This window comes from Phasianus colchicus, chromosome 7, assembly GCF_987193195.1.
Source record: "Phasianus colchicus chromosome 7, bPhaCol1.hap1.1, whole genome shotgun sequence".
Classification (NCBI taxonomy): domain Eukaryota; kingdom Metazoa; phylum Chordata; class Aves; order Galliformes; family Phasianidae; genus Phasianus; species Phasianus colchicus.
In genome coordinates, this window is record NC_143442.1 from 7,694,826 (window position 1) to 7,710,056 (window position 15,231).

Genomic DNA, 15,231 nt, shown 5'->3' on the forward strand with positions numbered 1-15,231 from the left:
TATATCATTGCAGCTATTTTTATGAATCAGGCAGAAAGGCTTTTTTTTGTAAGAATGACAATTCTTTAATTCTTTTTTCTTCTTTAGCTCAGGTGTGTTTTTTTTTTTCTTATGTAAACTTCTCAAGTAATTTGTAAAAAGGGGGAAAAGATATGTTTATGACACAGTGTGTTTTATGTTTTACAAACATATTGTTTTGATCCTTCTTTCTAGCATGCCACTGAGCTATCTCATGAGATCGCCATGAGGCGATCTCATATTCTGTGGCCTTGCACTCATCACAGAGATCACAGACTGCAGATATTGTACATATCTTAATCAACAGAATTGCTAGAGATATAGAATAGTACAGAGGTTTTCTTAGAAGCGCTTCTGAGGAGATATGTGAACATGGTGTCCAGAAAAAGATTTTTTGCAAAACTTCCCTTTGGTATACAGCTTTTGGTATACATAGTGACAGTCATTTCTAGGTGAAAGTGTTTTGCGGTTCAGGATGTTACTGCATTCCCATCAATCCCAATGATTATGTTCTTACCAAATAAAATGTTTCCTTTTAAACAAAATCATGTTTTTGAACGAAGTGAACGTGCCATAGAGCATGAACTCATACTTATTAAGCTCATGGAGGCAGGTGAACATAGAATCATGGAAGGGTTTAGCTTGGGAGGAAACTTAAAAACTTTAAACACCATCCACTTTCACCTTCTGCCATGGGCAGGGACATCTCCCACTGCATTATGATGTGTGCAGTTCTTCTCTCAGTCGTGGTTCCATATCATAATAAAGATATTTGAATGACTTCAATATGCTGGTTTTCTCTGTTGTATTACGTATTCAATGTGTTTGCTAATTGTTAATGCCTTTGTTGTTGTTGCAGATACAGCAGTGGTGTATAAAGATAGGAATGGACATGTTATTGAACTGAATGTAGAAACAAATACAACTACATTATTATTGGAAAACACAACTTTTGTAAGTAACACATTTTATTTCTTGCTGGAAGTCTGTAACATTTTTCCTGTAACAACAGTGAGAGAGTACAATATTTAAAGATTGCAGAATATATGTTTGTAACCTAAAGTAGGATATTTATAAGTGGAAAGTATGATCCATTTCTGTCAGTGCATGATTTCTGGCTTGTTATTTTATTCAACCTACATGCAAATAAGTTATTGGTATATATGTTTTTGGCTGTAGTCCATATTTTGTTCAGGCCATTTGAAGAATCGTCCGTAGCATATGTGTTAGTGGATCTAGCTGGTCTGTAACATTTCATAAAATGAGGGAGCGCTATCCAAAATTTGAAAGCTTTCTGTTGTCAAAAATGGGGAAAAGTATTAAAAAAATCATGTGAAGATTTTCCTTTAAGCAATTATGTAGATAAAGAAAAATTTATTTCCTAGTCCTGGTAATCTCTAGTTTAAGCATTCTTTAGTGCTTTAATGGCAAATAGATGGCTGAGGATTTCTCTTTACCAGTAAATATTATATACATGAGTAGCTTCAATATATTTCTGAGTAGCAGTAATTGCTAAGAAATGCTTTAATGCTTAGTCTCCATTTTCCTTTGCTTGGCTTGGTATTGTTAGTCTCAATGATAACCACTTACATCCTACCCTGTAATTCCTGTTTGTCAGGACTTTGCATCATGAATGCATTGCTTGTCAGTCTTTCCTCCCATATACTCCATGTGGACCACTGGCTGTTACTGCTTATCCCTGTATTGTCCCTTGTGTAAAGTGTTTTCTACCTGTAGACCAAAAAAGATTACTTTTTTTTTTTTTTTTTTTTTTTTTGTCAGTGGTGTTTGACAAGGGCTGATTTTATTTCTGATGTCCTTTTGGCCTTTCCTGATACCAGTTCTTCATTTCAAAACATAAAACCCCCTGTGAAGTTTCCTTTTAACTCATTGAACTGGAAAGAAGAGAGCAGAAGTTCAGGAGAGTGAACTTGATCCTGATATCCCAGGTCCATGTAAAGATGAAGGAGAAGGGAGGACAAAGTCATATATTGAGGCAGAGTGTGCATAAGGTTCCCTTTGTGTAAGCTGCCCCCCATCCGTATGCTGGGGTGTGCCTCACTTTACATCCTAGCCCAAAAAAGACTGTCAGGCACAATGAAAAGTGAGTGAAAAGATGAATTTCTGTGAAGTACAAACAACAAAATATTGCAGAAATGTTTTCCCTCTTAATTCTGTTTATCTGTGAGTGCTTGTCTGGCTGAGTGGAGGACTCATTGTGTTAGGCCTATACCTTCAGTGTGTAACTTAAATGCAAGGAGCTACTTGGACATCTCTGACTATTAGAGATAAATTTAATTACAGTTCTTGAGTTTCCTCACAAATGAATGCATATACTTTTGGCTGCAAGTGTTTGACTCACACGATGTAGTGCCAGCATGAGAAGCTATTCAGGCTGTTATGCAAAAGCAGCCGTGCCAATCAGTGATGAATCAGTACGGACAAACTGCTTCACACTGTGAGCCTTTCGTCTTGTCAGAAAGTTGCTCATGTTTTTTTATGGAGCTGATTCATCCTTAACTCATGCAGACTGACAGAGCTCTCAACATTAGATATCTACACTTCATTAAACATGGGAAACTGATCCAAGATGGCTACTGTTCAAGCAACCGTTGAATGATTATCTATGGAATAGAGTCAAATAAAGACAAGTGTGGGTTTTTTGTTGTTGCTGTTGTTGAAGCTCCACTCTGTATGGAATGAAAAGCTTTCAGTGTTAAATTAGATTCCAGACTGCCCAGGGAAGTGGTAGAGTCGCCTTCTCTGGAGGTATTTAAGGAAGTGGTAGATGTAGTATTGAGAGACATGGTTAGTGGGCATGTAGTTGATAATCTTTTCTAGTCTATGATTCTGTGTTACAGACATTACAGGCTGTATGTCTGAAAGCCTTATCTTCTAAGGTCCATTGTCCCCAAATTCACACTTCTGAGTGTACTCTTCCAAAGTTAGACACCTGGCTCATTAATCAAACATTTTCCTCACTCATTGTCACATCTGTTAAATCACCAGTGCATAATTAGAACAGTGCTGGTTTAACAACTCTGCAGAGCTGTCTTATTTTAATGAATAGCATTGTGCAAATCCAACATAAGCAGTGGCAATACAAGTTCCCTTCTTCTGTGTTAGAAGGTTTCCATTGTGGAACAGTCAGCTTTAGATGGGAATTATTAGCTTGCTTTTAGTCTGTATTCCCTATCCTGTTTCTGTGTGCTCAAGTTGCCCAAAGAAGGGGTAGGTTTTTCTTAGTAATGTCCATTGAAAACAGAATTGCTGTGATAAACTCCTCGTGCAGGGAGAAGGGGCTAGCAGTGATATAAGGGAATTGCTTTTGAAGCGTGAGAAATATCTGTTAGGTTCTCTGGAGGTCTTAATTTAAAGACGTGTTTTCTAAACCACATCTGTATGTTTGTATTTGTGTAGTGCTTCTTGTTCAAGTTGTCTAGCAAATAGTTAATAACTAATAAATAGCTGCTATTTTGAGCCAGCAGCATATGAATGTTAACAGCTGAAGGCTGGGCAAGTCTTCTGTTAGATAGAGCCAAAAAAGCCTCGACATTAATCACTGTGTGGCATCCTGATGTTTGTGATGCAGCCTCAAGATGTGATTACAATATGTTCTCCATCATCTGTTTGAGGTGCTTATCACCATGAGTACAAGTGACATGCTTACCAGTCATTTAGCACTTAGCAATACTTTATTGCACGTTACAGTTCCAAAATCAATGACATGATGCCACATTTAGCTAAGCAATTTCAGTGTTTAACAAGCATTTTATTTATACCTTTTGCTGTCAAAAAGCCACTAAGAGCAGGTTGCCAATTCACACACAACTTACCTACGAGGCCTGGGTATTCAACCTAGCTATGAGGCCTGGGTATTCTGCAAGGGGCAGAGTATGGAGAACCCCGTGGTTTCTTTTGCTTGTCAAAGTTGTTTGTGTGGACCCCTGCGATGCTTCTAGGTCTGCCTCTCTCATCATTTTATAGTCCTCCAACCCAAAACAATAATAAAAAAAAAATACAAAGATGAGAAGAAAAGTGTATGAGGACTGTGTGCTGTTTTGGTTCTTTTCAGATGGAGCTGGACTCGATGATTCCTATGAGTCTCTTCCAACTCAGAATATTCTCTGATTCTATGAAGTGTGTCTTAAGACTCTTTTAGAAATTTTGTTTCATTTCTCCCTCTTAACAAAAAAGAATAACAGTGATAAAGGTGGATGTATGCAAAAATATTCAGATGCCAGGCATGCTCCCTAACAAACACTTAGCCAGAAATGAATGTAGCACAAATACTTAAGGCTTTCCATTTTAGGTGATGAGATATATTTTGAATAATCAAATGGGAAGCTTCTGATTTGTGTGCGATACCCAACAATGCAAGTATTACTGTTTTCAGCTTGGAAACTAGAACACGGTCTTGTATCCTAACAGGTTTCACCCAGCTGTATGCTTTGGACTCTTCTAAAACCCTGCCATTCCTGACCAGCTCTGCCATTAGATTTCTCTGCCTTTCCACAACTCTTCTCTAACTCCAGGGGAAACTGCATCGGAGTATGCAGCAAACAAATCTTACTGAACTGCAAGCCTGTTTCCAGTGGCTTGCTAGGAGCATACCCTAGAGCATCATATTGTTGTGTTACTGCTGGCCATCTTTTACACAAGGATGGAGAGGAAAGGATTAGTTCTTGCTGCCTGCCAATTAGTGAATGGCATCAGACGGGGGAGAGAAGCAGAAGCCTTGGCTCATGAATCATGATTAGGCTGTGGCGGCCCAGCTGTGAAAACCCTCTAGAAGCCTTGCAGCCAAAGAGAGAATGAGAATTTTAGTCTGAACAGCTTTTAGCAGGAACTGTTTTGTGCTGTTATGTAGAACATTGTTCATAAATACCCCTCCTTGTTAGTAGTTCCATTTTGATTTTTCATTTTGTTTTGTTTGTTTTTTTTTTTATCCCCACACATCCCTTCCTCTTTTGATGGGAAACTCAGTGCAGCATCTTAATGCAATTATAGTTCCTTTGTTGATTAATGTAGGTTTAATTGCAAGAATAGCTTACATGATTGTATTTTAAGAGTCTTGTATAAGAGATTAATGAAAGATTGAATAGCGCTGCATTAAACAACATTATATTATATAACCAAATAAATATTAAGAATTGTTGCAACAGTGGACATTTTAATGAACCACACATGTTGTTAAATAAGTTATAATGAACACTGAAACATTATCTTCTCTCTCTTATGCTCCTCTAAATGTTAAATAACCTTCTCCATAGAGGGTATTTTATGGAATAGGGTTTATTGATGCACTGCACCACTGTGTATAGAGATGGGAAAGCCTGACAGATGGGAGGGCTTGCCGTCACCGTGGTCTGATGGTGGCTATTGGTGTTTGCCCAAATGCAGGAGGCTTCAACATGCAAAATGCCATGAAGAATATTGCAGACGATCAGGCGAGGGCATTTCTGTGTAGAATGTCTCTAAAAATGCTGCTGATCAGATCATTACTCAGTATAGAAGTTAGTGGCTAGCTGTGCCAAAGATGAGGAATAAGGGGAAGTAAAATTCAGTGATTTTTACTAATGAGGTATTATTTTCTACTGGAGTAGCAATAGTGTGTGGCTTAGTTATACCATCAAGTTAAAATTTTGATAGAGAGCAAGGCAGGACATACAGAGAGATGTATAATTTCTTAGGTAGTAGTATTTTCACCACCTTTAAAGTGACATTCTGGAAATCCTGAAATATATTATTCTGGAGGAATGACAAAAATTTTAAAGCCTAAATATGTGCAAAGGGAATACTAAGCAAAAATTAGAGAAGGAGTGGGGAAGATGAACATTTCTGGGAAGAACAGAAGTATAGAAACCTAAAGCAGAAGGAAGTATAAATCTGAAGGAAACACCAACAACAAATAAGTGAACTCTGCAAAAGCTATAATTTCCTCTAGTCAATTTGAATTCCAGTGTATTATTTCTCTTAAAATTATCCAATTGAAAGTATGAAAGAAGAGCACTATAAAGTGTTTGAGTGGTGATAAAGAACCTCTCTTCTATGTGTGGGCTGGATTGTCTCACAGGTAACTTTGTGTCCGCTCTGCGGCACATTCTTGAAAATGGCACTGATTTAAATGTTGCAGCAGTTTAAATCCTCCAGAATAGTAAGAAAAAAAACCATCCTGAATCCATCCTAAACAGCATAAACAACAATTTTCAGTCAGTGAAGTAAGAAATAAAAAAGTGCTGACATAAAGAGATCCTTCCTGATGATGAAAACCTGAACTGGGCTTAAAGGTTCACGGTTGTTACAAGCATGTCTGTTAGTAGAAAAGCACAGATAAAACGCAAAATTAAAAATCATCAGTGCAAAAAGGTGACTTGGGAAATCAAACCTGAGAATGTATTGTTCATCTGAATTTTGCTTTCCTTGTTAATTGCTTGTATGGAAAGGCAGAAGAAAAGCCAAATGCAGGGTGGGAAGACTGTTCTGTATATGTGTTGTGGAATCTTTCTCATTCTTTTACTTTCACTCTTACTGTCTCAAGCTGTTCCCATCTGCTTTTCCATGCAAAACATTTTGCTAAACATTTGGAATTTAGAGGCTGGAAAGCTGAATGGGAAAAGGCCATTCATAGGCACTGTCTGCCTTTGCCTCCGTTCAGCTCTTGCTCTTGTGGTCTTCTGCAGCAGTGAAGAGTTGCAGTCATTGCTTGTCCATGGGATCCTCACATTGCACATTAACTGCCGGGAAAAGAATTAAAACCTTTATCACATATATTTATTTCAAATGATCTTGGAAGCCAGTGTTAAATATGGTTAGATCTAATGATGTAGTCAGAGGGCAGTTTTGTTTTAGTCAAAAGTCCAAGATCAGACCATGAGATTGTTCTTCAGCTGAAAATGTGATGTCATATTTAGCAATGTATGGAAAATGGATGACAAATTTAAGAAGGGGAAACTGCACAGGTGAAATGTAACTAATTTAGGGATAACAGTTTATTTGTTTGACGTACTTTTTTGGTTGAATAGAGCTGATAGCTTTTGTAGGGATTTTAGGTCTTGATGTGGCAAGATAGAGCAAATGTGAAGGAGATAACGAAAATGACCTTTCTTTCTGCCTTTCTTCTGTCCAGGTTTGAAAGGGGCACAGTGCAGACAGATCTCAGTTACCATCAGTCTGCTATCCAGCTGATGCTGTGCAGTGATGCAGAGGGAAACGAGCCCTGATTCTGCAGCCAGGGACCCGGCCTAATTAGCTGCATATCTCCCGGTTTCAAAGCTTATTTGTCCAGGGCTATAGTTCTTAGAAATCAGGCAAAGAAAGATAAACGTAGAGGCAGAATCATAAGGGACAGCATTTAGATCTGTTTTTTTTGAATAAGGCTCAACAGCTCCTGACAAAGCAAGGAGCTTGAAAAGTAGGTGATATGCAGACATGGCAGTAGAAAAAGCATTGTTCAGATGACAAAATGATGCCTCAGGCTTTTTTTTCCTTTTTTTTTTTTTTTTTTTTCCTGTTTCCACTGTTTCCAATACGATGTTTTTTCAAGACTTTCTTTTTCTTCAAAATTCAAAACCACTGTTCTCCCAAGAAGAGAACAAATCATTGAGGTCAAGCTCTTGACAAACTTCTTTTTAATAAATAAACAAATCTATTCCCTGTAGCAAACATACCAGTACACAATCTCCCCAGGGTTTCAGCAGCATATATCGAGTTTCCCATAGAGAGTTTTTTTTCTTTTAAATCCACCACCTGGTGATCTCATCACTTCAGTCAGAGAGTTGGTTGATGAAATACCTTAGGCACATATATGGGGAAAAACTGGAATCTGTCTCTCTTTTGTTTTAATCCACTGATGAATTCATGAATTCTGAGTTTATTTTCTATGGTGGACAGGAGGAATGAGTCTGGTTATAATGTGCTTTTTCTCTGTTTTTGAACTAGAAGGGTTTATTCTGTGCACAGAAGTGCTATTTCTGAATTTATTTCTAAGATTGTCTGAAAAGAAAAGAAAAACACAGTTGTAACTTAAGCCCCTCTGAAATTCTGTTTGAATGGAACATTTGATTCCTGGAAGGCTTGATTGTAAATCCAGATTTAAAAATAGGTTAATAATGTTTTTAGGGTAATTTCAGTAAATCAGCATTGCTATCAGCCTTGGCTGTGCAAACTTGTTTTCTTATGGCCTAATTTTTATTTGCTTAGTTCTTAAGTGGAATATTAAAAAATATAAAATAGCTTTATGATCTTTTTCACAAGAATTCCATTACACTGAAAACTGTTTTGCCAAAACCATTCCCTGCAGTCAAGAGATTATGGCTCACTGGCATTGCACTTACACTGTGTGCTGGAAGCAAACAAACTTTTGCAGGTGAGCACAAGCTGGATGAAGAAAGTCATTTTCTGTAGGATTCAGATTAGGTTTAGGGTTTAAATCCCTAATCCACAAGACTCCATTTGGATACAGAGTATGAGAGTAGCTCCTGGTGGTGGTGTTTCAGATTGCCAATACTTTGCAGCTGAGCTTGTCAGGTGTTAGAATAAATTGTATTACTTTTGTGGTGGCATAATAAGTAACTGAAGATCCTTATTAAATGCTGGGAATGTTAAGTGCCACGTTCCCTCAGAAAGAATTTGGATATCTGCCTGGGTTGCATACTGCTTATGAATGAGGTAGTAGGGACAATAATTAATAAACTGAACCAAATCTGATAATTTTCACATCTAAAATATTTTCAGTGATGTGCCAAACATTTAGTTGTCCATGCGTTTAGTTTCTGATGGTTATCTCATGAGAGGTGGTTTGTACATGGTGGAAATCTATTCTTTGTGCTTTATAGATTAAAAAATTCCTCACAGCCTTAAAAGATCCTTTTGTCTTCTTGCCTCAGGACAGCTGACTTATCTTCATACTGTTGTGCTATTGTGCACAGTTTTTTCTCCAAAAGTTATTTTTTCCTTTTGACTGGATTTGGGTAACTTGGTTCTAGTTATATTACATAGTTACTTTAGTTTAGATTGTATATCAAAATGTTGCATCTTCATAGCTTATTGGAAGATTAGACTTATGAATGCACTGGTCTGTGATTTCTGGTTAGTGTACCTTAACCCCTCCTATTTATTTCATTAGATTAGCAGTAGGATTAGGCTAAGCATAACAGGATGCCCAAAAAGCAAAATCAGAAAAGGTCTTTATATGTTGTTCTCTGGAGCTATTCATACATTTTTCCTCATCTTGTACCTTTGTGGTTCCGTTAGTTTTTCTATACTACTTCTATTTTAATAATTTTACTTCTCCCTTCCCCTCTCATTCTGCAGATATCTCAAGATTCATTAAAAATTACTTCCAGCAACACACTTTAAAGCACACTTATCTTTCTTCTACATTAAATTTTTTTCAACATCAATGTTATCTTTTTATTGAGTTATAACCCTGAATTCAATTGGGTGTCGTGTAGTCTTAGCTAGATATAAAACAATATTAGTTTTATAATGGTATTTTATGTTCCACTTTACCTTCCACTAAGCGTTTTACTTCCTATAAGAAAGAGGATTTTTCTTTAGTGCAAACTGGCATGCAAAATGTCTCTGTGTGGTGTTGAAAGAAACATAGTAAGGACACAGTGCACACCTGTTTTTTTTGTAGTAGTACTAGTTGTGCATTATCTTTAAAGCTTAATCAAGTGACAGGTCTCCCATGTAATTATTCCTGATGAGCACGCCAACCAAAGTATCTTCCCTCTTCCTTTGAAAATGAATTGGTTTTAGTTGTTACCTTTAAGCTTAGTGTCTGTAATCATGACAAAAAAAAACTCATCAGCTTCTGAATTTGTGGTTGGTCTTGAAGCCAGATTCATCTGTCACCACTCTACTGACACCTGCAAATTAGACTAAGATTGATTGCAGTTCATCTTTTGTGTAAATTAAGCAGGTTTTCCTAATCAGAACTCTTATGAATGGAAAATTATTAAATTAACTGTAATTTGGAATAAAAAAAATCTTTCCTTTTGTGTACTCACTTTTATTGTTACTTCATTTGTAGGTAACTTTCAAAGCAACGAGATACTCAGTTTCACCAGACTTACGATTTGTTCTTCTTGCATACGATGTAAAACAGGTAAGCCAACAGTTCATTGGTAAATGATCCTTTAAGTTAAAAAGCTGAAGCCCTTGTTGTTTTGTGTACTCTGTCTGTGACTCCACGTAACATAGTTTGAATCAAGTGCTTAATTTCTCTTTCCATGACTTTCTAATAAAATGATGGTAACACATGTATTTAAGCAGAAATATTGCGAGATTTTCAATTGAGGTAAATTGCTCTGACTTCTCTGTTGTGTTTTACCTGTTGTATTCTGGAGGTTTCATAATTCTTAAACTCTTACTAGCTGATTACGCGAAACCCAATATGAAATATTCTAGAGGTATCATTGTAAAATTACTCCTTTACTTGAGACTAGATCCAAGTAGATATTTTTCTACTGATTCTGCTGGATTCAACATCAAACTTTTCTTATAGTATGTACGGACAGATCAGCAGGAAACAGGTGTTGTTTGATTCACTGGTTTTGTTGTGGAGGGTTCCTGTTTGATTCTTATGTGAAAAATTCTTTCTCCTTGCTGTTTCCCTTTCTCATTGTTCCTTATTATGTGAAAGAGTTCTTGTAATCCTTTATAATAACTTAATTTCCTTATTTGACCTACTGAAATTTTTGTTTTGAGTAAGTTTGTTGAGGATTTTCTTAGCAATGTAGCCAAGATAGAAAAATGGAAAGTCATGAAAATATCCTCCTCACTAGACTTAAATGCAATAGGGTCAGTGTTGAATCTGTCCCTCAGTAAATGTGATCCACTGACATGCAAACAGTAGTGATTGTGGTTAACTTTGGATGAGGGTTGTGATGCTTACTCTGGAGTCCTGTAATTGATCTCATGGTTTTCAAACCAGAACAATGTTTACATGCTCTTGAAGTGGTAGTGACAGTGCTAAAACTGGTTAATAGCATTCTGTTGCCAGCTCAATCCTCAGTTCTTGTTAACAGTAATGCCACTGAATTTTCTCATGTTCCGAAAAGAATCTATTCCTTAAGGTTAAGAAGGAAAATTACCAAAAAATGTAAGGGAATTCTTTCAAAGCTTAGTAAAGTTACTATTGTGAATGTGTGATAAAAAGGAATTTTTTCTTTAAATATTCCAGTTCTTGAGAAATTTCTTAGGCTAGTGAGGCACTTCCATGTTTTGTCAAAATCCTTGGGGGACAAGCTGTAGAATGCCTTGGGGAACCTCTGTATTTCTATGTCACTATTTCTTGTATCACGAAGGAGTAAAATAATGCTCATTTTCCCTGGATTGCCTTGTGTTTTTCCTCAATCATAGCCTCATTTACTGATTCTGGAAAAGAGGAAATCCACTCATCTTTGTTTCTCCAGTTGTTCACCATCACTCATTAAATCGTCTATAAAATTAAGAAAAATAAACTTTGTAAATAAATTGGAGATTTTTAAATAAATAGCAGGAGAATCAGGGCAGACTTTTTCCTCAGAAGAAAACATTTGAATGTAGGATGATACATTTGAATATATCTTCTTAGAAAAGTAAGGATTTGCCTCTTGTTGCGTATTAAAACACAGTGGATTTTAAGGGGTAATTTTTTAATACCCCATACAAGGGTATTAACAAGGACTGCAAATAACTTGTAGGCATTTAGGTGGCATCTTTGGAAGTTGTAATAGATCTCTGGATCTCTCTCCCTCTGTCACTTATTTTTCCATCTTAGTTATGGTTTAGATGACTTAATTGCACTGTAAGATATTTGATGGGTTTTTTGCTCTTACTGAGTATCGAGGCTTTGTTTTTTTTTAAATGATAATGTTTGTTTACATACATTAATCTGTGTTCTTTGTAACATACAGTGATACAGCTGGAAAAAATTTATTAATCAACAGTTTTATGAATAAGCTAACGTGCTTCAGCTGAACAGATTGAAGAAAAATAGAGGCAAATGTTTCTTCAAGACATTTTGCCATGAAATCGTAATTAGAAATAAGATTATTTTGATGTTTCGATTAAAAATAAATGTTGAGTTACATTTAGTAGTTGAATACTTATTTTACTATTGTCAGCATTTTCTTTAATCTATTTTATGCTTGGAATAGCAAACTTTAATTAAATTTGCAGTTGTTTCAGCACAATTAAGAATGTCCTCTACGCATAACGGCACATAAATCTGCATGAAAATAAGGCATCTTTGAGTACAAAACTAATAATCAAATGAATTATTTAAACCATGCTCAGTGGAAGGAGCAAAACTGTTCTATTTGGCATAGCAGTTGTTTTAGTGTAGCTCTATAAACTTGGAATTCCTTTGCTGTGGAATTCAAAGTGTTGTAAATTGATTTCTGGACATCAGGATCTCCCTATCCTTATCATAGCAGATCATAAGATGTAAGCCAGCATTTCTGGCACTGCAGCTGTCTGGCAAATTCCTTTTTTTTTTTTTTTTTTAACATAAGTCTTTTGCAATTTTAGAGGTCCTTTCTTTGTACTCTTTGCTGTAGTACTCCATGCTTCTGAAATGCCTTCATCAATTCTCCAAGTATTTGACTTTGCCATAACTTGCATGGATTGACTGTGTATAGTTCAGAATTGGTCGTTCACTGTAGTTTGATCGGCATCATTGAAAAAGTCTAATTTTTGCAAGGCAACAGATCAGTATGTAGGAACGAATTTGAGATATTAACACACGTGTTCTTGCTGAATGTCCTACCAACCTGATTCTTCTGGGACTATGTGAATGCAGCAGCAGGGAAACCTTTGTGTGTATTGTATGCAGGGAGGGATAGTTCTGCAGTGGTTTATCTTTTTTATTTTGATTTTTCTTTGAAGATTATCAAGGTATGAGCAGAGAATGTGATACTCTGAGAGTTTGAACATCTAAGCCAGTTGAGATTTCCGGAAGAAAGGTGGTTTCTCTATTGCTTTTAAAAAAGTGTGTGTTAAAATGACCTTTAAACCTTTTCTCACTTTGCTGGTGGTATTATTCACAACTACCAAAACTACATTATACTTTTGATTAGAAAATGGAAATCAAACATTCTGTAAAGGATGGGGCAGTAAATTTACAATTTTGTAATGCAGTGAACAATCAGATCCAGAGAATTTCTTTTTGCCAGTGGGAATTTTGTGTGTCTCTCAGCAGAGTTGTCCCTGGAGACCAAGTGAAACAAAAATAAATTTTATTCTAGATACAAGTGCTTTTTTTTTTTTTATCATGGATATCATAGGCATCTTCTCACCATGTTTTTGCTAGAATATAATATGCCCTCATATAATGAATAATGAGCAAATGAATAAATAAATGGGATCAGTGACTCTTTTTCTTTATAAATCTGTTTGTTATTCTCACTTGGTTTAACACTTTCTTCCTTGTGACTTACTGTTGTTTTTTTTTTTCCTACAAAATACCCTTTCTCTCTTTCTGCTTTCAAATCCCTATTGAATACCAACTTTCAGGAATTTTTCCTTCTTTATTCTCTTTCCTATTACTAATGCTTATTTTCCTCTTTCAGCATATACTGTATTATTTGTGGTTTGGCTTCAGCTTTTGGTTCAGAAACACGCTTAATAAAATATTAAAGTTCATCTCTAGTTTAGAAGCATAAGGATTTACAAATTCTCTAAAGAAGAAAATGCTTTTCCTGAGATGGGGCTTCAAAGTGCAATGTCTTTTAGCTAGAGAATTTTAATAAAACAGTGTGTTTAGCTTACAGCAGTGTAAAAATAATAATTCTTATGGTAAGATCAGGATAAAAAAATAATACTCTTCACAAAGAGGAGAAAAGAAGAGCTGTGGATCTAAGTGGGCAGAATGTATCATTTTTCATTCAGTAGAACTGAATTTTTTTTCAAAACTGTTTCTGAATATTTGTAAGTTACTGTATCGAAGGGAAGACAAGAATTCAACAGCAAACCCCAAGAGAAAGAAGTTAGTTATCTGCAGTGCGTTGATGCTTGTCATCTCTTTACTGCTGTAATCTCTATTTTTAGATAATGATAGGGAGTACTGTCCACAGTCTATGGCGAATGGAGGGAGAATAGCAAGAAGGGGTGTTCTCATCCAACTCTCAGAGTTTGTGTTCTGATACAGGCAGCGTATCAAGTGCACTGAAGTGCTCTTCAGGAGTTTATCTGTAGATTAGAAGAATCCATGAGGGGAAAAAATTCAGTGCAGTCTTAAATTACGATTATCTTGATCGACAATAAGAGATTATCTTCTCACTAATTAGATGGAAACTAAATGTTCAGTTGTTGATAATCTTCTCGGTCAGTGAAATTAATCATTAGATTTTTTTTCCTTTGAAAATTAAAGGATAAAGAAATTACCTTGCATTATTTCTTAATTTTAGTCAAGGCACTGTTTGGTGTTAAATACTCGGAACACGTGCAAGTGTTTTCAACAAGATTTTTATACATTGCTTCTGAAAACCTGACTTTGAAGAGCATTATCTGGAATATGAGCTGAAGTTTGGTAACATACAGAAAAAAAGATTAAATGAGAGCTGTCTTCCAACACAGAAAAAATATTTACTCACGAGGTCTCTCCTTTCAAAAGACTTCTTATATCAGTAGTGATCTAGACAGTATTTTATGTACTGCTGTATATGAAGCAAATATCTGATATAAAATTCCTGCTATCATTTTTTTCTCCAGAAATGCGTATTTCTTCACTATTTGTGTCTTTCTTAGATCGTTCTCTCTAACTAAAAAGGCAAATAACCTAGAAGATTAAATATTAAGCCTGATTTGTAATATCAGAGAATGAAATCAGCCTCTAAAATTTAATCAGTGTTAGCAGATTTGAGGTAAGCAAACCAAGTGAATGGGTTGAAAACATATTCTTCTTTGTTTGGAAATTATAGAAAGTATTTTTTAAATGAAGACTGTGGTAAAGAAAGAAAGCATGGGATTCCCAGTCATATGTTAAATTATATCTATATATTATATTCCTGAATAGCAATATGTGGAAACATTTGTGATAAACCTGGTAAACCTGGGTTTGCATAATATTTCTCACCTTTTACTGAGCCTCCCATGTCTTGACACTATGCTTATATCCTGTTATAGTTGTTCTTTTTTGGGTTTGACTTCAAAAATATGTGTATATATTTATTAGGTTCTTCATGTATTACCTTTTCATCAGAAAAAGACACTTTGAGTATT

The 15,231-nt window shown here is 35.8% G+C and overlaps 1 protein-coding gene across 4 annotated transcripts in view; it reads left to right on the forward strand.

The window, feature by feature from the left end:
• The window catches only part of DPP10 (dipeptidyl peptidase like 10), a 357,782-nt gene that overhangs the window by 265,942 nt on the left and 76,609 nt on the right, over positions 1-15,231 (forward strand). For all 4 annotated transcript variants that reach the window (XM_090143605.1, XM_090143604.1, XM_031590710.2 and 1 more), the window contains exons 4-5: positions 878-972; positions 10,058-10,132. In XM_090143605.1, the coding sequence (XP_089999731.1) occupies positions 878-972; positions 10,058-10,132 (170 nt within the window). The remainder of the gene's footprint in view (positions 1-877; positions 973-10,057; positions 10,133-15,231) is intronic.